Genomic DNA, 22,918 nt, shown 5'->3' on the forward strand with positions numbered 1-22,918 from the left:
CTGACACCCCTCCAGCTTCCCGCCGAAGGAGGCCCGGCCGTTGGGCGGGTGTCACCTGAGGTGATGCCGGGCCTGCTTTGGCTCCTGTGGGGTCCGGGCATGGGTGTCTGGAAAACTTACGCATCACCGGTTCCGGTTTGGTCATTTACCTGCTGCCTGGTTGCCTCTGTAGTTCCAGGTGAATGTTTTATTTCTGGTCTGTGACCACTACAGAGTGCTGCTGAGGAGCTGCTGCATACAGACCCTGCCAGGGGGGTGCAAGTCAAATGCGTTATGTACGGTTAGTGTGGGGAAAGTTTGTTGGGTTTTTTTCCCCCCTTTGTAAACTTTTTTGTTAAAGAAAGGGATGGCCCTTGTGCCTTTCTAGAGAGATACTTTAAGCAAAGCTGGAAAAGGCTTGGTGTTATGGAGACCTGCCTAAGTTCAATACTGGCTTTTCTTGTGTAGAATAAACTGCAATTTTACACTTTCAGCATATCTGCATGAGGCTGTTAAGTGTCCATCTGACTTAACCTCACATCGATGTAGAGTTAATGGTTTCATATTGACCACTTTCCTAATAATAAAAAAAAGCTGTAAAAAATAAGTTACTTACTGTGTTGGGTTTCTCTTCCATAATAGCTCTTCAAAGGCACAACAAGATTTTTCCAGCACTGCACTTTTATTTATTTATTTATTTATTTCTAAATAGGGACATAAAGCTTGTGACCTAGAGCTTTAGTTAAAATGGAAGGAAACCAGCTCCTAGAGAACGGAAATACTGGGTATATCTTGTTCATAAATGTTCAGTGGCTTGATGATCTCCTTTCTGGCAGCGAGTTAGGCATGGGTACTCACGTGTTTTTAGGACTTTCTGAGCCACTTTATACTTAGAATAAATGTGTGAAACTTTAAATGCTTCTGTGTGGATGGTTGAGATGCAACCCCTGTCTGCTTGACTGAGGAATTGTGTGGGGACAGAAAGGGTCAGGTGGGAATTTCAAGTCTAGTCATTGGTGTGAAGTAGGAATGAGCTGTAGGAGGAACTGCTTTGCAGCTTTTGTTTTTTGGTTGGTCTGGTTTATTTTTTTTAAACAAATCCAGAACATCTGTGTTGGTGCAATGGTGTTCTTTATCCTCTAGCTAATGACCCTGGAAGAAGGTAATTTCTGGGGGTGTGATGTATGTCCTTTTAGCTCTGTTCTTGTGGAGTGGGGAGGGAAGAATGAAGTAATAATGCCTGTCCGTAGAAGATTTTTGTGTTCAAAATTACACCACCACATAAAGAGCAGTTTTTATAAATAGCTTCCCAAAAGCTTGGAAATGTGCTTATAATAGTCTTGAAAAACAATATGCAAAGTAAGTTACGTGGTTGGCATCTTGCTTTATTTTTTTTTCATCTTGCTCATAGATGGACTTGATAAGTGAGGTCTATGACTAAATCAGTCATTGAAAGTCACTCTTCTTTATCTGGTGTGTGCTATGTGTGATTTTTTAGTGTAAGTTGATCCAGTTAGCTTCCTTTGTATCCTTATCTCCAATACCTAGCTAAGACCAAATCAGAAGAAACCTCACTTGAGTCTTATTCTTGTCTCTGGGTAGGCTTAGTGGATTGTAAAATAATTAGTCATACACTGTTCTCCTGCTTAAAGCCTCTTTCCCCTCATCCCTGCCCCCTTGCAAGGGGCGGGACAGGGGGTGGCAGAAAAAAAAGAGGAAAAATACTATCTTTTGTTAGGAGCAGCATCTGTGTGAGAGCCTTCAAAACATACCTGACAGGACTGAAATGGGGGGGTATGTTCTGAGCTACCTTTTACTACTTTAGGCCTTGTAATACTTAATGAAAGGATCATAAAAAGCCCTTGCTCTGAGCCCTAAAATGCTATCTAATTTGGACACTCTTTGGTATTGAAGATGTTACTTTTTTCCTCTTAGATGTAGTGAGAAAATTGTTGACATGGTGTGTTTTGAATTTCGTCATGTTTGGATACAAACGTGTAGATAATCTGGATGAAGAAGCTTAAATTGTAGGCTAACTTCTAATGAGTAATTGAGGAATATTCCTTTTGATCTCTCATAGATTGTTTCATCTTGAGGATGACCTGATTTTCTTAGAGGGTAGTTATGTTTAGTTTATGAAGCTTTGGTGTGTGGCTAACAGTTCGCCATTACCTGGATGTTTGGGGAGGAAAAAAAAGGGGGGGGAGGGGGTGAATTTTTCTGCTGACAAACTCCTACAATTAATTCTTACAGTTTTCCATCAAGTTACCCGTGGTATATTAGGTGTGGCACAGTTTGAGCACTGCTGAGTGTGAATAAATTAAACTCTTGTTCTAATCTCACTGTATTAGGTTAGAAATCTCATTGAGGTGTGTGTTGTTGGTGGTAGTGAGCAGAGTTCACAGAGCGATTGTCAAAACTGTTCCTACAGATCTTCCCTTTATGTCATTTTCTGCTTGTACAAAAAAAAAATTCCACTTGGGTGGGTTATGGTAAAATATGTGGGTTTCAGACACCAGACAAAGGAGACATTTATGCCTCACTCGCGTGTGAATCGAGAATGTTTTTACTTGTGGGCTTTTTGTGCCATGCTGCTTCATGCTGTGGCTTCCTGGGTCAAAACTTCCTGTTTCTGAAGGAAAGAATGGACTTTGGTATTTTGGCATCTGTGGTGCATTTCCAAGGTGTACGGGCTGCAATTCACAAAATCCATGAACATGCTATGGTTCTTATGTTGCTTAAGTATCATGGATAAATTAAATAAAAATCGTTTTTACTTCCGAGTAAATGTTGCAGACATAAGAGGGAGTTAAGAAATGGTCCTTTCCCAGGTGGCTTCTGATCATACATCCAAAGGACAGTTGAGTCTGTCCCCTGGTATTGCATGTCCTAAATTCTGTAGCTCTTCTGGAACTGACACAGCCTTCCAGCCCCTACCACACTTTGGGCAAGAGCAGGATCCTTCTCCTTGGCCCTTTGGCTCATGCTCAGCCAAAAGCATCTGGTAAAGGAAACATTAAGAACAATGTTGGAGATGATCAGAGTAAGCTAATCAAAATTAGATATGTGTGGGTTTTCAAGTTTAATAGCTTGGGTCGCCCCAAAAAGGCTGAGATCTGATTTTTAATGTAGCAATGAAAAAAAAAAAAAAGAGGGGGTGAGGCAGGGGAGCGGGCTGAAGCATCTAGGTTCAGGTGGGTCCATCCACAACTTAATTACTGATAGCTGAACATCTTGTATTTGATTTTTTTGCATTGTAAAACAGTTTCTCTTTATTCTGGATGACTGAACAAAACCTGTTTTCAGTATGGTCAGTGAGCTGAAAAATCATTGTTGGGTAAATACTTCTATTTTAGGCATGTCACAGGTGAGGATTATGGTAAAGGATTTAACCTGCAGAAAATGGTGATCTTCAAATATTGACAGGGTAAAGGATTGCAGTGTTTGCAGCTGAAACCACTGACTTGAATGGCCGGGCTTTAGATTATCTTCATTACCAATGTGACATAGATCTTGGAATTGAAGCCCTTTGAGAGAGGTGAAGTATCATTCTACTTGATTATTCACACTTGAATTCTGTTGTCACTTATGCAGAAAAATTTTAGCAAATGAACATAAAATGTGCTGACCACAAGAGGAACTGTATCCAAACCCAAAGCTCTTAGCAGGATTTAAAAGTTTATGTATTTTGAACCTTTCTGGTTCAAAGTGTCCCTCAGCCCCTCTTTGGAATGGGGGGACCAGCACTTGTTTTGCTTCAATGTTTCCTGTCTGTCATCTTTTTTGGGGAGCAAAACAAGTGTTTTATCCCTTTCTTTGTATCATGTATGAGCTGTACTATGTGTAGATGAATTAATTTTTGTTCTTAGCCAGAGTGCCTGCTTACATGTATTTCTTAGAGCTCTTTCTGTGCCCTTGTCTTTAGAAGTCTGTGCAAAAGCTGAACATCTTAGAGGTGTCTTCACCCTCAATCTGAACCTGAATGTGAAAGGCAAGGGTGTAATAAATGTAGGGCTTTGCTTCCTCTTGATCTTTGCAGTAAGCATTTTGAATGTTTCAGAGTTCTGGTATTACAGAGGAGCTTTTATGCTTGTCTGGAGAGCAGACATTTATTACAAATTGATGAAGGTCTTCCAAGTGAAGACCTGTGCTGAAGCACCCTGATGCAGTTAGGGCTCTTCCTTTGGCAGTAGGAGGCTCAGGCACTCGCTGCGCTTCTGTGTGTACTTTTGCTTTTTTATCCTGTTTCAGACAGGTTGCTAGCATACAAAACCAAATTTGTTCATGTGGCCCAACAGTCCTTTCCAGAAATCATTTTTCCTGTTTTAAAAGTTTTTGATTCCTGCTCCAAAACTAAATAATTGATACTTGAGAGTGCTTGAGTGTCTCTGGAAAGGTGTTTTCTCTAAATAATTGATGGACTTGGAGGTAAAAAGACAGCTTCCAGTTGCTGCAGTTGCAGCTACAGGAAGCAGAATGAAGCACAATATTCAAAGGCAGCTGAATGCTGTGAATTTTAATATTTCAAAAAGAGTGTGATTTGTTCCGCTTGGTGAGAGCGGTCTACTTTTGTTTTAGGGTATAAAATCAGTGCTGAAACATGTGCACTGACATCTAGAAACTCCTGGTATAGAAAACAAAGGGAATAGCCTTAAGTAACTTGCACCTGAAGGAAGACACCTGAGATGGTGGACTTTGGTCTCTATGTGACAGCAGCCTTCTGACTGTCGGGACATGGGGCCGATTCTCTTGATGCACGTTTCTTTCCCTTCAACAATTTGTTATTAAACAGCGCTCATGGAAGTACTTAATGTTGTGTGGAGTATGAATGCAGTGGTATAGCTATAAATAATAAAGGGTACAAAATGACAAAGCTTTCTACCCTGCCCTGAGTATTAAGTTACTTCAGTTTGTCTGCATGGCAAGCCTGTGGAGGAGGAAGGTTAATCTAAAAAGTTGTTTGACTTGAAACTAATGGATAGGCAATTAGTGAGATGACTCTCAGAAGACAATGAGGTGGCTTTCTTTGCAAAGTATACAGTGTGCTGAGGTTGCAGAGGGGTTTTTGACAAAGTGATCATAGCAGCGGTCTGATGTAAAGCAGAAGGGAGTTTGAAAGACTGTCTAGCTTGGGCAAGTGAGAAGGGAAGGTGGTGTTCAGCTCCCATCTTTTTTTTCTGAGCTGTGCTGCTTGTGTAACCAGTCATGCTGTCAGCCTGTTAAGATGGCAGTTTCCTGTGTTCTCACTTTTTTTTTTTCCCTCTGGAGGTATTTGGGGTTTTTTCCTTTAATAAAAGCCGCAGATTAGGAAGTGTTTGTGTCTAACCTCTGCACCTTCCAATTCTGCTATTGTGTTTGCTATTAGGTATTGCAGAGACTTGATGTCTGCATTGGAAGGAGCTCCAACAGTGTCACTTCGCAGCTTTTGCTGCCTCGGTCTCTTAATGGCACCCTGTTGTTCTTGGCATAATCCTGAGAGGTGGAAAGCCTGTTTTTCCTCCTTCCCCTGGGGCGGATGTAGAGTCTTCCAGTGAGACAGTCAAGGGTTTCTCATGACCTGCCTGAGCACTGGCTCTTGGGGGAAGGGCTGAAGCTGTTCAAGCACAGGCTTGGCCTGGAGCAGCTTTGGTCTTTGTCTTTTTTTAAATTCTTTTTCCTCGTGTTGTGGTGGGGTGTGCAGGTTGCTTTGCAAACCTACCTGCTGTGTCTCCTAAAGCATTAGCTTATTTCTGTGTCTTTGGGCTGAGACATCTAGTTTGCTGAAGAGTTGGCAGTGGTTAAGACTGTGAGGTGTTTAGTGAATGCCATTTGGTCACATCTCTAACATTTTCTGATGTTGCGTTAAGAGATTTATATGCTAGTTGATTTTTGAAAGTTGCACAAGTGTGTTTCTTTACCAGAAAGTCAGTCAGTAGGGAGAATAGCTGCATAGTGGTTGAGCTGTCTATGGGACCACAAATAGCCTTTTTCTTTTGTGGCCTTTGAGCTGGTGACTGCTCTGCTCAGCATATAAAATAAGGTTCCCCTGGGTGTGCTGAGAATGCAGGTGGTGTACAAGGTGGAGGGCAGCAAAGGAAAGCAAGGTTTGAAAGTGTTGTCCCCAAACCCAACATGTATTAACACTCCATTCCCCCAACAAGTAGCTTGCCCTGGTACTAGGAGGGCACCTCCTTGGAATGACTCTTCCTCTGGTGTTTGAAAGGATGGGTCCTGTTACTTGGGGTGGGAGGGGAGAAAAAATTGAATTTTTATGGATTCAGCTCCACTTCATGTCTCCACGACATGGAGACAACCTTGTTTAACCTGAACAAATAGTGAATATAACTAGTATTGTACAAATACACGCATTCATTTCTTAGCATGCTCATTATTGGAGTTGTCAATGCTGGAATTCTTTTTTTTTTTTTTTTTTTTTTTTTTTTTAACTTAGAGACCCCTTTATCTGGTTTAAATTATTAAATATATATATTTTTTGTATATATACACACATATTATGTATACATATTATATATGTTTTTAAATACATATATAGGAACATTCAGCGTAAAGGCTAAGAAATATGGTGTGGACGTGGACAGACTGCATGTTATACCCAAAGCAAGGCATGTTTTTAGGAAAAGAAAAAAACCACCCACCAAACAAAAACCCGAAACAAATTATATACTCGTCATTTCTTTAGGGTGTATTACTATAATCAGTCTCCTGTTCTTCTCTCTTACGAAAAAAGAAAATGAATGGATATCAATTTTGGCTGAAATGTAACTGGAAACTCAAACAAGTAGCTTTTCTGGAAACAGAGGAAAGCCACAATATGGTAAAAGTTTAGGATGTTCTCTGAAGAAAGCGTGCATTTATCAGCAAAGAAAGTTGATGGCTTCCTGTCTTTTCTTAAGTTGTGACTTATTTTTGTGATATAAAGTGGTATAGCAGGACCTATTTTGTTCTTGAAACATTTTGGTCTGTATGGAGGTATGGGAAGGAGCCGACAGTGTATATGGAATAGATTCTGTTACTGTTGGATCACTAAACAGAAATAAAATTATTCCCTGATCACTAAATAGGAATAAAATTGTTCCCCAAACTGGAAGATCTGGCTCCTCAAATAAAATATTTGCTTTGTTAGGGTTCCAAAACCTTCTGTTGGAGGGAAAAAAAAGTCAAATTACAAGCTTGCTTTAATTTGAGACCTTGAGTTTTGCCTTGCTACTGTTATGTTAAAGGCAGTGGATATGTATCCGAGCCTCATGAGAGGCAGTAGAAAGCAGCCAAGGAGTTTTGATCGGCTGAGATTATTCTGGCTACTTGTTCTAACAGGCGCTTTGCTCCCTGGGGTGAATAACCTTCTGGTCAGAATGACTGACATGCTTCTATGCATTTCACAATACCTGAACTTTCTGTGAAGTAAAAGGAAAACATGGCTTGTGGTTTCTTGCACATACTAAATAAGTTACAGCACAGGCAAGCTCCTATTCAGGTGAAACTGGTTGACAGCTTTGTTAAAAAAATTTTCATAGACATGAAAGATTTTTTTCCAAACTTTACCAAGATGTTAACAAGCCATCCATTGAACTGCAGTGATGGTGTCTAGTGTTGGTTTCACCTACTCTGGTGTAATCCAACTGAGTTTTAACTTGCATGAGCATGGGTAATTCCCAAGTGCTTTTGAGGATAAGGTCAGTGAAGGCTCTACATCCTCTACTCCTGCTGTTACCTCAATTCTTTAATATTAATAAAGAGCCTGATGGCTTACAACAGGTTCTCTCTTCTGTCTTTTACTCTTCTGCTCATGTTTGGAAAGTCACTGGCTGTTAAGATGCAGTTTACTTGTGGTATTTCCTTTTCTTTCTGCTTCCTGTGCTACCTCGTACTTTAAGTCAGAATGGAGTATACACTTTATTTGTAGTCAGCTACTTTGAGCAGATTTCCCTTGAACTAGGTAAAAGACCCATACCTTTTAGTTGGTGCCTTTGTCAAGTGCTGCTGTATGTTGGAGCGGAAAGTCTCTTATCTGTTCACTTATTACCTCAGTGGAGCAGAAGTAGCATAAACCTAGTGAAACTCAGTGGATAGCTGAGTACAGTTGTATGTCTCCTCATTGTCAATTAAAATTATTTGCAGTTTGGATTTACGTAGTCAATACTTGAATTCTACAGTGTCGTTGGTTTTCATTCTGACTTGTGTGTGTAAATGAAAATAAGGATTTCTTGGAGCTGCTTCTGTTTTGTGGATGTATTTTTTAGCATTACTAGTAGCTTTCATAGCTAAGTAAGAATAAAAATTTTAAGATGTGAAAGCAAGGCCAGCCAGCTATATCTTTTGGTAGCTTCTTTGAAGAATGATGAAAAGTAAAATTGTTACAACTGCTATTGTCCTCTGTCACTGCTTTTTAATTGCTGTGGGAGTGATCCCTAATTCTACTCTGCTTTTTCAAATCTTCCTGAAGTATATTTCTATTAAAGTAATTTAGTGAAGCTGAAAATATTCCGTGAATGATAGCTTGACTAGCTCCTTGAGTTACAGCTGTGCAATGTAGAGCTTTTATGTTGAATTATTGGTCATGTTAGTCAAGTGGATGGTTCCGAAGAGGTTAAAAGATGATGCTTTTTGATGCCCATGTAGATTATTTTTCATAATTTAAGGTCTCTACATTCTGAATGTTAGTCTAAGGTCAGAGTAATTTTACATGGTATTTCAGATGCAACTCATCCACATAAAAGGCCAAAAAGCACATGCATATAGTGTGATTTGTCTGTAGAGCTGGAGTGGAGCTCTTCTGAATTACTGCTTCTTTGTTTTGGGTTTGGGAACACTGGTGTATGTATGTTACTTAAAAGTTTTCCAAAGTTGCAATTTGTGCCATAGCAAATGAAGCCCGATCATTTTCTCTTCCAATTTATAGGGGATTGGATCTGCTCTGAGGGATTGTTTTGTAGAGTATGTATCAGAGCAACTTGTGCTTGAAATATTCTTCAAATACTTTAAGAACTTTGAGTCTTCAGCACACTACAAAAATAAAAGCCTCAAAAGATGGTGTCTTAAGGAATCTGTCTGGCTTTGGTCATGTTTTCCATTGAGTTCAGAGATCTGCTATCTGACGTTATTTTTTTAGTAAACCCAGGGATAACCTATTAGCAATATCTGTCTTGCATCATGAGTCTTTCAGGATAAAAAAAATACCCTTTTGTTGAATAGTTCCCAGCTTTCCTCTAAAAATGAGCAAATATTTTGCTGCTTTTCTGGACTGTAGCAGAAGTAAATACACTATACTTTTATTGCTTAAGAGAAGCTTGCATTTTCTTTGGGAGGCTCCAGTCAGAGTTCCTTAGAGACAAAATTACGAAAATAAAGATGACACATGCTTGCACGGAGTTCTTGAATCATCGCAGGGCTACTATCTCTGTTTCCAGGAACAGATAAGCCTGTAAGAGCTCCAAATCCCGTCAGTTTTTCTTTCCTTTGTGTTGCACCAGATCAGCCCTTAACACTTGAAGATTTGATCCTCAGCACCCAGGTGTAGTACTGAACATTAAGACCTCTCTGGCATGTGGAAAGAACAGTCTATAGGTGCTGCTAAGTTGCTCCATTTCAGAAGGTTATGAGAAAATCTATGATCTCTGGTCAGGGAGAAGTCTTCCTTTGAACTTCACAAAAAAAACCCAACCCTATTGATTGAGCATGTCCAAAGAATATGGCAATTATTTTTAATGGCACCATTTCTTGAATAAACTTGAATGGTTTTGATAAAGTACTGGAATTAAGTAGTCATATTGAAACAAACCATAGGCCAAAGTGCATCTCTGGCTGTGTTGTAAAATTTTTTCTTGCTCCTCAGTGTGTTCTTTCAACTTGATTTGTTTCACCAGCTTCATATAGACTTGATGCTTTGTACTGATGAATGATGAGGGAGCAGCAAACAGCTTATAAAATGACAGGTTTTTTTCTTTGTTTTCTCTTGCCTCAGTTCTGCCCCTGTTCCCCCAGTATCACCCATTTCAGCCTGTTAGCCTCAAGTGTGATGTAGCCTGCGGTGCTGCTGTGTGCTGTCATTACAGGGGTGTTGCATTCCCAGGAGCACTCTCAGAAGCTAGTACTGCTTCTGGCCTCCCATCCTGTTCTCCTGCCACCTCCCAACTGCACCCACACTGGCATTTATATGAGTTCCAGGGAGGTAGATTGGGAAGCTTAAAAATGTTTTCTCCGTGGTGCATGGTACAAGATCACAGGATTGTTCTCGAGATTTGCTGTGTGATTTGCTCTGTGACTGTTTGCTCCACAGAGTAGGATGATTAGTGGTTGTGGATTTTAGGAAGGAGTAGGGAAGGGATCAGGACTACACACGGTGGCAGTAGTGACTGAACCTTGAACTTCAGTGTGACTTAGGTCAGCCTTGTAAAGTTAACATCTCCTGAGGGTCAAAAGAATTAGTAGACCTACGTCTAGAGATGTGAATTAGTGTTCCAGTTGTTCTTGTTCTATATTTAACATCTTATCTGTGAGGGTTTTCCTGCATACCTAAATTAGATTCATATATCACAACTTTGGCTTTATGAGAGTTAAAATATATAGACTATGAATATCAGTGCTGTAAACATTTTGAAGGTAAGAGTGGAATCTGTGGGTGTAGAAACACTTTGGAAATGGCAGTAGCCTCTTGATGAATGTCTACATTTTTTTTTGCTCCTTAGTAAAGCTGTAAACACAAAGACAAAATTATATGTTCTACCAAAGCAGCAGTGCTCTGTATTTAACTGTTAGAAATTCCTGTTGTCATGAGTGGGTGAAAACTGTCAGCTGACACAATGTGACTTGCTTTGTTTGAAACACTGTAGAGAAAGTTCCTTGTCTATGCTGCCCACATACTACTTTAATCTTCCAAGTGTTTTGTACTATTGCCTAACCATAGATGTGTAACCTGTGATGTAAATTCAACGAAGTACTGATGTAGCAGATTTCTAGGCTGGTAACAGATGCCTCCTACACTAGGAAACATGACTGCTTTTAGTGTAAACACAGGGAAGGCAGCTGTGTGGCCTTGACTGGATTGTTGGTCTGTTTATTTGTAGGGTTAGGGGAAAAAACTGGATTCACCTACTATTGAGATTTATTATGTCAGAATGTCACTCCCACACCAGTAGTGATTATACCGCACTATATGATGTTCAGTGTCAAGAGGAACCAAAAGACTCCTGATAAGGATAAGCAAAGAGATTAAGTCAAATTTACTCTTAATATAGGCGGGTGTCCAGAAGGTAACATCTGTCTGGGCAGCCACGTGCTGTTCCTTGCAACAAGGAACCAGTGCTGGTAGTACTGGGCCCCTGTTACTTCGGAGCACTAAAAAACCCCAAACAGTATATAATTATTTTTTTTTCTTTTTCGTTCTGTGAGAATACTGTAATTGGTATTGACTGGAGTATCTTGCCAGTTGTATGGGGAAGTGGGGAGAAATGTGGTCAAAATGGTGAGGTAGGTGGGGAATGGTGCTTACCAGTAAAGATACTTCTGATGCTCTTATTCCTGTGAATAGCTTCCCTGACAACAGCTGGATGTCAGTCCCTATGCCAGGGAGGGCAACCTAACAAAAAGTAAGACTTCAGACTTTATATATTTTAGGTCCTGAAATGGTATACTTGCCTTTCTGCCTCAGATTATATTTTAAGCCTCTTTGTTTAGTAGAAGCCCCTTTTTACGGAATTTAGTGATGTGCTAGCTAAATGCCACCTGCTGCCTCTGCTTTTGCTGCCACTACCACTACAAAAGAGATGTTTCTTATTAGTAGTATGTACATCTTAGAGTTGCTGCTCCTGTCATTTGCCAGGATCCTGATTTTCAGAGGGAGGGAGGCAAACCCGTGATGGAGGCCTTGGTGTGCCTGCATCCAGAGAATGTTTGCACTGGTAGCCAGTGTATTGCTGTAATACACATTTACACTGATGCAAATTGAGTTTTGAACTCTGCTCAGACTAGTGGCATTCTGCTGTTGTCTCCTAGTGCCCCCTCTTTTCCCTCTCTTCTGCAGGCCCATCAGACTTACTGACTTGGTCCAGTGTATGGCTATTGACTGCTGAAATATAAATTGCCATTTGGAGCTAGAGACTAAAATAAAGAAGTTCAGAAACCCAACCATTTGTTCTTTCTGTATTCTCTCAGCTGCAAGCTTAATAAAGCATGTCAGGAGAGTGGTTTTTAAACAAGTTTTCTTTACTAGATGTCATAATAGTAATATTCCTAAGTATTGTCTGTGAAGATAGATGGGTTGAAAAGGTCAGTAAATATAGCTGAACCAGGGCATGAGGAAACCAAACTGTCTATTTAGGAATGTATGTGGCAAAAATCAGCTTATGTAGATGACTGGGTCACATGCAGGAAAATCGTTTCCAGTCACTGCCTATACTGTCACAAAGTACAACTTTGTTTTAACACTGTTCAAGTGCTTTTTGTTATAAGTGAACTGTGAGCGTTAGGACCTAGTTGTAAGATGAGAGTTTGGAAGGCAAAAAAACCCCTTGTTTTCAGTATTTGGTTAAAACTGTATGGAAATAAACATCTAAACTGTGGAAATACCAAGCTCAGGTGTTAATGGTGAATGCTCACACTCTCTAGCCTGACAAATTTTGCAGGTATTGTTTCTGTAAGAATGTGCAATTTATTTTTTTAATCTTTCTCCAGACTGCCATTTCTCTGGAACCAGCTAAGTAGTTCATTCTGTGTATTCAGTCCCTTTACTGGGGCTATTGAGGAAAAAATCTTTTAGTTCTGACTTAACTCAGTTTTACTCTATCTCGTATAGAATTTTTTACTCCATTTTGGATGGAATCAGGATGAGTAATTCCTTTTAAAATGATTTTTCTGTTGCTATTTTGTCTGTCCAGATGCACTAATCTGGAGATGCCTGTGGGTAATGTATCTTAAGCAGCCTGCGTAAGTGTAACATATGCATGAAGGCTACTTAAGTGATGCCTGACTTTATATACAAATTAATCTACTTCATGTCAGGTGGATCACTAGGAGTTGTATAATACCTGCCACCTGTCAGTAGGATCTGAAAATTCCTTTTATGCACATGCAGGTCATCTTAGCTTGGAAAAAGCAGAAATTATTTTCTGTCCACAATTGCAATTCTACTTTGGTATGACAAGTTACATGAATTTCCACTTGTTTTTTCCATAACTTCTTAAAGCTCTGGAGTATTCTACCAAAACAAAACCCCCCAAAATCTAAAGCTTTAGATTTTTCTCCATGGTCTCTGAAAACTATTTCCATTTAGTTGGGCAGCAAAGAAACTTCCTGGCTGGGCTCAAAGAGGGATGGGAGGATGTGTCTGGACCAAGAAGAAGGGATTCTCAGTCTGCTTCCAGATGGAAGCCAAGCCTGGCATGGGGAGACCTCTGGAAGGAAAATCAAAGCTTGTTTGGGATTTCTGTCTATGGCCTTATGGGCTAGAGATGTCTGTTGTGTGTCCTTGATCTGTTGAGTGTATTGTTTCACCTTCAGGAGAAAACCAGCTCAAGGTAAGGCTTGAAACATTTTTATTGAGATTTCAAAAAACAAGCTCCTCCAAGGAGACACTAATGGTAGTACTCCATAATTGTCTCAGAAAATAATTTGGTATTTTGCTAAAAAGCTAAAGCAAGCCGTTCATTGTATTGAATGGGATTCTTAAACCTGGCAGGTATTTGCTTGTGTTCCTTTTTTCAGTGGGATTGGTTTTTATACCCAGGTGCAAATTGCCTTCTAAAAAAAAATTAGTTTCCCTTCTCATAGCTGTGGATGTGGTGGAAATTTTTAGTTCTCTGTTCCATGGTTTCAGATTTTTGCTGGGTAGGCTTGGGTTTTGCATGCTGTCTGTGAATGTCCAGGTCAGTGTAGTTGAAGTCTCTTTCTTAGTTATGAGGTGTTTGAAAATTCTCTTTGCTTGCTTCCCTGTCATAAACCTTCCACTATTATCTTATGGGAGGAAAACTTTTACCTCACATGTGTGGAGGGTTAAATGTGGAGCTGGTTCTTATCTGCCATAGGCAGCAGTGGTGTAGTCAGCTCTCTAGAATGCAAGGGCTGTAGGAGTGTTTTGTTTTTCCAGGTCTGGCTTTTGATTTAACAGATTGTCCTGTGTGTCTTTTCTTATGTGTGGCATTCCTGCAGAGGTTGGTTTATTTGTTATATTCTGAAAAACTGTAGTTCTCTGAAATATTTGAGCAACAGCTGTGGCTGAACCTTATCTCTAGTGTACTTAAGGAAGTGGGAATACCAAACTGCCAGCTGTTTCATGGTGGGGCCGTTATTCTTGACAATAAAACATCTTGTGGAGTACTGATTTGGAAAAGACACATTAAAGTATGGAAAAGGCAGAATACAACTACCTTTAGCAGCCTGTAGATGCTGAGGTTTTCCAGGTAACTGCTTCTAATGTCTTGCTAGCTGGGTTGTTGGATGTGTAATCCACAGGGTGTATGTTCAGACTGTTGCGTAAGTCCAAGCAGCCATCTGTAAGTAAAATGGTTTTGAAGGAGTGAGAAAGCGCATGAATGTCAGCTTGCAGATGCAGATCTTCCTAGGCTAACTGTATAGCTAGTTTCCTTTTTGGGTGTCCCTCCCCGTTACCACATAAGGGTGCTTAAAAAAGATAGGATTATTAAGCAACAAATACTTATAGGGAATTTAGGGTCAGCAGAAGTTTCTAAGCTGACGTTGAACATACCTCTGAATGGCATACAGTACAGGTTACTATAGTCCCTTTCTCTGGAAAAAAATATCTTTATTTGTCAAATCTTTCGCTGCCTAATTCTTCGCATTCGTTTTCTTCTGTGCAGACACTGTGCTATAGAAGATGCACTATTACAGATATTCTAATGCAGAAGTCAGCTGTTGGTACAAATACCTGCTCTTCAGCTACAACATTGTCTTCTGGGTGAGTACAAAATGTAGAAACTGAAATAGTTTAGGCATACCTCATTGTTACTAACTTTTCTGCTCAAGGGAACAGGCTGAAGTATTTTATCTGAAAGCAGGAAGCTGATGTATAGTGTATGTCCTGGGTGTTTTGGAACTGAAGCCAATCCCATGTGAGAAAGTAATTACTGAAAATTATACTGATACAGATTACTCACAATTTTCCCCTTCCTCCTGTCTTACTTTCTGAGTGAAGATAGAAGACTGAAGCAGATAAAACTGGTTTTCTTGGTTTGGGTTGTGGGTTATTTTTTGATGGAGAAAGAAAGAAAATAGCATCTCTACTGTTGCTGACAAGGCCTATGTCTTTTGAATGATGGAGGCCATTAAATGCTGGTTATGTTTGGGGCAAAGGTTAAAGCTACATTAACATACCACTCAAGTGCACTTAAAAGTTGCTTCCCTGTTAAGAGGCGTCTCTTCTAATATCTCCTTTCAGATCATCTTTGATCTCTATGTTGGGGTGGTATAACTGTAAATACATTATGCAAAAGAGAGGAAAGGAAGTGCCCCAGACATGTTAACAGCTGGCATTACAACATAGTCAGGATCTTAAATGTCATGAAGTTATCTGGTAGTGTCTTGAAATACTTAGCTAGGGACTAGCCTGCCTGTAACATTTGTTTAGAATTGTGAATGTGAAAAGGGTGCAAAAACAAGTAAGCGTGTGTGTGTTACGTGTGTATGATGGTCAAGATCACTGAAGCACCTGACTACTTTGGAAAAGAAGGCTATTCAAAGGTTAATGCATAGTGTTGCATTAGAAATAGTTAATGTATCTGTGAGGGGAAGTTGAAGGTTAGGATGCAGTTCAGAATTTTTCAGAACTTGCAGGTCAAGCATAGGACTTTGCACCTGAAGTTATGTAAATGCATGGGTAGTCATGGAGAGGTGCAGACACCGTGACTTGCCCACGCTAGCAGCTTAGATTAATGTTCTGATTCAGAATTGAAATATTTGTTAATATGGATAGCTTTTTCTGAAATGTTTAGGTTTTTTTCAAAGCTGAAAGGATCAAGTGGTAAGAATGAAAGTTGTGGTATGTGGTTGACACAACTTGAGTGAAATATCAATTTCCTGATCCTGAGTTGTCTGAGATCAGTAGACATGCTCGAAAAGACTGTATTAGTTCTGCTTGTTTACTGTGATTCCTTGAACAGTGTCAGCTTTTTGCTACCTAAAATTTAAGATATACAGAATTATTACACAAATCTGTATTTAACTTCAGTAAAAAAGGGGGTTTAGTATCCAAACACAAATTGTAGGCTGCAGAAACTTGTTTGTACTTGTCAATAATGGCTTGGTATCTTGTTTGATTAAACCACATCAACCTCCGGTAAACTAGGCTGGTGTTTCTGCACATTTTGGCTGTTTTGGCAGTATTTATGGTAGAAAATAAGGTCTTTTGAAAGCTGCATGTATGATGGAAAAAAATGAATTAATTTAGAATCATAGAAAAGTGTATGTTTGGAACAAACCACCAGATGGAAGGCTAGATTGGATGGGACTTTGAGCAACCTGGTCTGGTGGAAGGTGCCCCTGCCTGTGGCGAGGAGATGGATCTAGATGATCTTTAAGCTCCCTTCCAACGCAAACCATTCTATAATCCTATGAACTTCTGGAGGTCATCTGGCCCAATTTTCTGTTTAAAGCAAGACCCATAGAGTGGATTCACTGCCTGAAGGAATTGCTGGGAGTCTTGTGAGCTTCTTACTCATCAGTTTTCTGCTGTCTTCAACCTAATAGAAAGCCAGGTAATATTCCGAGACTGCAATGTTTGGCTGTTGAAAATCACAGAAGTTTTTGCTACTGTTACCACCTCTTGTCTCCTAGTGCAGTGTTTTGACATGATACTGTAATACTGTAGCATTAAGCCACAGGAGAGTTTATCCTTTTGTGGATAACTGCAGAAAAGGTGTGTGGCTTAAGTAAAACTTTTTTCCAGTAAGGATTATTTGCCACAGTATTGCCATAGTGCAAATGTTGGTTAGTGATAATTATTGTTCCCCTAGTAATTGAGGATTGCTATCATGGCTTAATGTGTCAAAAAATGTATGTGCCTAAAGTCCATCAGTTCTGTAGTTATTTTTCTTCTATGTAGTACAACTCCCATGTACCCGTAGTGGAGTGTGGTGCAATGAGGAGTAATATTTGTTAACCTGTTGTGGTTTTCAGAGAAATTGCTTTAACTAGGTGGATGCTTTTCAGCAGGTAGTGTGGGGGTATGTGAGAAATTGACAGACTCTTTTGTTCATGAATTTATGGTTGTTCTAGATCTCTGCTTGCTTGATAGTGAGTGTCTTATCAAGTGGGGTCTATTACTGTTTTTGCTGGGTAAACAACTTTTGAAAAACTGAATTTTTTTGTCTTTACTGGGAAGACTATTGAGAATTCACCTCTGCTTTTTCATAGAAATTAATATTTTCTCTTTTTTTTCCCTGCAGAGTAATTTTATTTCAATTTTTTCAAATTTCTTTTTTTAACTGTATTCTCTTGAAATTAATGATGAAGTTCCAAGGATTTTTCTGTGCCTTAAAGAATCACTTTTAAAGAAAGAGATGCAGAAAAATTGAGGAGAATTTGAAATACAGCTTTTGTGTTTCAGATCATCTGTTGGCTGGAGGAATTTTTGTTCTGAACAGGTACTAGTAGCCTTGCTCAATGAATGGTCTGAGGCTTCTTCTGAGAAGCTACTATCAGGCTGACCTAGTAAATTATGTGTAACTACAGCTCTTTCTTGATAAGAGTTCAGCACCTGTAGTTGTAGAACAAGCTATGTAAATGTTGAATGGGAGGAGAGACACTCCTGTAGGCGATGCATGAATCATTTAGCTGACATGATGATTCGGGAGTCTATGATGTCCTGCGGGCTGGGATGACTAGTCTCACAGTGTCTTTAATTGGACAAATTCATCATGTGTAGAACAAAGTAAACTTTCTATGTGCCTTAAAAGAACTGAAGGACTGCAAAATCAGAAGGGAAATGTAACCATGATTCAAAAAAGCATCACTTAAGTGAATCGTCTAACATTCCCTCCTCTTCTTGGCTTGCAGGAGAGGTGCTTGTGGGAGCAGGTTTTGTGTTTATGTTAGTAAGGGTGGCCGCTATATAATGGGTGTGAGGGATGGTATTTAGATAGGAGTGCAGACAGCCTTTTGCCTGTGTAAGCTGTTACTGGAGGTATGATGGTAGCTCACCTGTGTCTCGGCTTGTGACAGGCTTTATTCACAAGCCAGGTAATTCGCATGTAAGCGAAGAGCTGCATTTATTTTTCTGTCAGGCTTACTTAAAGATGCATGTTGACTTCCCTGTTGTAGCTCTAAAGACAGTACCAGTGACTGTGTAAACTTTAAAGGTAAAGCATATGGTGACTTAGTGAGTAGTTTACAGAATATTTAAACTTTTTAGTAGGTGGCTGCTTTTCTTCAGTTTGTGCCATGTTTCAAGTGCAGTTCACATAGAATGGGGTGGAACAAAATACTGAACTTGGAGGACAAATATGAATATTTTAATAATAGCAAGCACACAGTTTAATCAGCCTTTAGAAATCTGTAAATCTTCATCGTCCTTTGGAGGTTTGGTGGTTTGTTTTTCTCCCCAGAGGGGCAACTTGGCAATAGAAGCAGCTTGGAAATAGAACGTTCAGTTCTGATGCTTTGAGTTAGTTGTGTATGACTGGCTTGCAAAGTCACTATTCTTTTTGCTTCGCTTTCCCTTGCAAGAAAGGGAATGGAGATTATAGGAAGGCTCTGTCTTCCTGAGCATGATTTTAATGTGATATTACTTTATTTTCATCTTGCTTTTTAAGCATGCTAATAAGATTTATCTTCTGCAAGTATTCTTGTTTTAGTGAGTAGTGATGAGGCAGTGTTGCAACCATTAAGATAACTGCAGTTTTCTTAGGCAGTGCTCAGAAGCTTAAGTGAAATTACCTTGTTACAGCAAGACTGGACCTCCTTTTGAATTTGAAAGTTGGGGTTTTGGTTGGTGGGTTTTGTTTGGGTGGTTTTGTTTGGTGGGTTTTTTTTTCCAAATACCTTCATTTGTCATAATGAAATCAAGCCTGCAGTAATACCAAATGAAGAGCTTGGTTTTGGCACCTTTCTGTTCTGAGTCATTTTGCAATGGAGTTCTGTTGTGGAGGCAGGGGTTGGATAACTGACTCCAGGCGTGCATGGGTGCCCTGTCTTGGGGTGCAGCGCTGCTCTATATCTTCCAGCCTGTACTTGGGAAGGCCTTAGGAATTAAAAGGTGATGCCTCAATCACCTGTCTCTGGTGCTTGCTTCTTTGTCGCCAGCTGAAGGATTTTTTTTTTTTTTTTTTTTTTTTTTTTTTTTTTTTGGTGGTGGGGGTAGTCCAAGAATTGCACCTCAGCCAGAACACGGCTGTTTCAGTGAAGTGTAGGATTGCGTGTGTGCTCTGCCAAAGCCTTTTAGGTTGCATGTGAGCTCACTGTTACTCAGTGCTATAGGAGATGGGGCATTGATGCCCTGAACATGATGATTACGGGCAAAAAATCTCTTTTAAGTTCTGGAAAAGAATTCTGAGCTTACTTTTCAAAAGTAAAAGAAGACTTAGGCTAGCATAAGATTTTCTTTTGCAGTGTCTGTATGTTTTTCAGGGATGTCTAAAACAGCAAGGCTGTGCCCAGTAGAGGAAGGAATCCCCCACCAGGTGGTTTCCTGACCCTGAGAGGGAAAGATCAGGGTAGGAAGGAAGGGCTGTAGGCTGCTGATTGCTACAGCATGGGTGGAGCTACAGTGGGAAATAGGATTGTCCAGTGGGTGGAAGGTGTTCCCTGTAAGAGTAACACTTTGTGCTTATGCAAACTGAGCACAATAAGAATGCATTCCCATTGCTTCTAACCAGACCTTGAGGCAGACTGACCCAAAATCAGTTTATTTGCAAAGGGTTCTCTTGCAAGAATTATGCTTAGCTGCAACTTAGATTTTGAGAAACAAATTAAACCTGTTTTCTCAGTAGGGTGATTCTGATAGCATAATCAAAGGAATTTAAACTGTTGTTGGGAACAGATAATGCTTAAACTAAGTGGTCTTGTGCATGGTGTGGGTGAGTTGGCATCAGTATTGCACATCTCCTGAGTAGAGCTTACAGCTCAATGCAATATGCTAATAATGTGGATTTTTCAGTACTAAAGCAGGAAATGACAAAATGTTGGTTACTAGTTCGAGTTTCCTGTTCAAAGGGGTACAGCTGAGGTGCTTTATGTATGTTTCCATCTAACCTTTCATGCAGGATATGGCTTAAATGGCTCTTTTATAGAAGTGAATTGTGTAGTCCAGTTTGTTCTTGCTTACACCTTGTCCAGATTCTGGTGAAAAGCAAATTTCAAAATTCCGCTCTTGAAATAGCGGTCTTGCTCACTATCACCTTGGGAGCACTTTCGGTTAGAGTTGCTATTTCTCAGCAGCCTGTTCTCCTATTCTTGTGACAAGTTAGTTCAGTGAGCTGATGAAGGGTTAAACTTGTCCTTCAGTTCAGGCTGGATTAGTTCCCTGGTCTGCCTCATAGCAGTCACTTGAAAAAGTGGTAAAGAGAGGGTGTTTTCCTGGTGCTAATTGTCTGTAGAACTCTGTATTGGGTGTGCTCAATCATGCTAACTTCTGAGGTAGTATTATCACCATGGTGTGTTCTACAATAATTTTCAGTGAGATACTTAAAGTATCTTGCACGTGGTATTTAAAGCAAAGGAATTTCATTGGGTTAAACAGCTACTATTTTACTTCCTTGCAAATTGGTTGTCTTGGTGATTGTGCACGTAAAAGTAGCAGCTAATGGCTTTGGTTCTTCTGCTAGTGCACCATACTTCATTGTCTTTTTGCTAAAGAAACATAATGTATATGATTTGGCTGCTTCTAGTGAGAATTATGAATCATCTGTCTTTGAATTAAGTATTAGATTTATCCATGTTGATTCTATGAGACTATTTTTCTGCTGAAAGTTTTACTTGTAGCTAGTTTGCATAGGTGCTCATGGAAATAACTTCACAAAAATAGCATAGTTTGTGAACCTGAACACTTCATAAAAATGAGAGCAATGTTTGTGTTCTGAGGTGAAAATGAAGCATGCTGGTGAAAATTCTGCTTAATCGAGAATCTATTATAATGTAATTAAGATGGCAGTTGTGATGAAAGGCAGCCAGTCTGAAGAGGATGTCTTGTTTGTGCATTCAATAGCACAGTATTAGCGTTACACTAACATTAGCTTGTGTACGGACTGTGGAGGATGTGTGTCTTCTCAATTGTTTTTTTTCCTCATATCTTTAGAAAACATTCCCAAAGAACCATCTGTATCTACTGTGTAATTTACCTTGATTACTGCAAATTATACCAGCTGTCTTCAACTGCCTTGGCATTTCTGGAGCCTTTGGAATGAGAAAGTGTGAAGGATGCATCAATTGCATGCATGGTGTAACTTAGTGATATGCAAGTTTGAGTATTACCCTCACCAGTGTTGCTGCTTCATCTGAAAATAACTGGGTTAAGATTTAAGGGTAATCTGGGTCAATATTTTGTTTATATCTGTGTGGGTTTTAATAGTATTTTTAAAGTTGTGCTTTGATCCAAATCATCACTTCAAATGTTTGTAGTTCATGCACAGTCCGAGATGAGTAGTCGTTGTGCTGTCTATTAAGCAACACATGGAAATTTAACTTACTTAGCACTACTTTGTAGCTCTTTCCATGTTACTAGTAGTCAATTTGGTGCTTAAAACCTATACATATATTCTTGTGAATGAGACCCTGTAAGAGGGTCTCATTATTTATTTATTCTTTTTGCTTCTTGCCTGTGATGCCTGTTTAGCTCATACGAGATGCTGCGTTTCCTAGAGGAAAGGGCACCTTTTCAAGGCATTTTTCAGTTGTTGGGATCTGCTTGTCAATCTGTGTAAGGCTTGGCGGTGGGAGCAACCTCAGTACTTTATATAGAATCGTTTAGGTTGGAAAAAGACCTTTAAGATCAAGTCCAACCATTAACCCAGCACTGTCAAGTCCATCACTAAACCATGTCCCCAGGTGGCACATCTACACGGCTTTTGAACACCTCCAGGGAGGGTGACTCCACCACCTCCTCGGGCAGCCTGTTCCGGTGCCTGACCACCCTTTCGGTGAAGACATGTCCCCTCACACCCAATCTAACCCTCCCCTGGTGCCACCTGAGGCCGTTCCCTCCTGTCCTGTCCCTTGTTCCCTGGGAGCAGAGCCCGACCCCCCCTGCCTACAGCCCCTGTCAGGCAGCTGCAGGGAGCGATAGTCCCCGCTGAGCCTCCTTTTTTCCAGGCTGAACACCCCCATTTCCCTCAGCCGCTCATAAGATTTGCGCTCTAGACCCTTCACCATCTTCATTGCTTTTCTTTGGACACATTTCAGCACCTCAATGTCTTATAAGGTTATATGGACACAGCAGAGTAGAATGCCGCTTTAGAGTAGTGAGGGGGAGCTGCCCTCACTTTGTAGAAAGGCCATTTTAGTTTGATTATTGAAATTGGGTCTTCAGACAAACAACCCGAGAATGGAGAAAGGAAATAAAAGACTAGAATGAGGATCTCTTGCTTCGTTTGGATGAATGTAATTCAGACATAGTTATTATAGAAACACATATATTGGTGTAATGTTTATATGTTGACAATTAGTTTTGCTATTGAAAGTAGATGGACCATTACTTCAGCTTAATTCAAAAGGGCTTAAACAAGGTAAGGATTCAGGAGACAAACTATCTTACTTGAGGAGAGGCTAATACAATGAGCCTTGACACTGAGAAGTTATGAAGAGTCAAGTATGGCTACTGTCTGGCAGTGGTACTACAAAATGGCTAAATAGGGATTAAAGTCAAAATGCATTAAATATTCTGAAATCTTCATTAGTGTGCCAGGAATAAGGTTTAGAGCAAGTCATTGGAACATGGATAACTTGCACACTACTGTATAGAACTGTTAATTTAGGACTGTGTGCTTCTTGAGTAATCATG

At 39.9% G+C, this 22,918-nt stretch overlaps 1 protein-coding gene across 1 annotated transcript in view; it reads left to right on the forward strand.

Annotated features, from left to right (window-relative positions):
* The window catches only part of TSPAN14 (tetraspanin 14), a 47,737-nt gene that overhangs the window by 7,311 nt on the left and 17,508 nt on the right, over positions 1–22,918 (forward strand). The window contains exon 2 of the mRNA XM_080400923.1: positions 14,790–14,887. Coding sequence (XP_080257049.1) covers positions 14,807–14,887 — 81 coding nt within the window. The 5' untranslated portion in view covers positions 14,790–14,806. The remainder of the gene's footprint in view (positions 1–14,789; positions 14,888–22,918) is intronic.

Source organism: Falco punctatus (genome assembly GCF_963210335.1).
Source record: "Falco punctatus genome assembly, chromosome: 9".
Classification (NCBI taxonomy): domain Eukaryota; kingdom Metazoa; phylum Chordata; class Aves; order Falconiformes; family Falconidae; genus Falco; species Falco punctatus.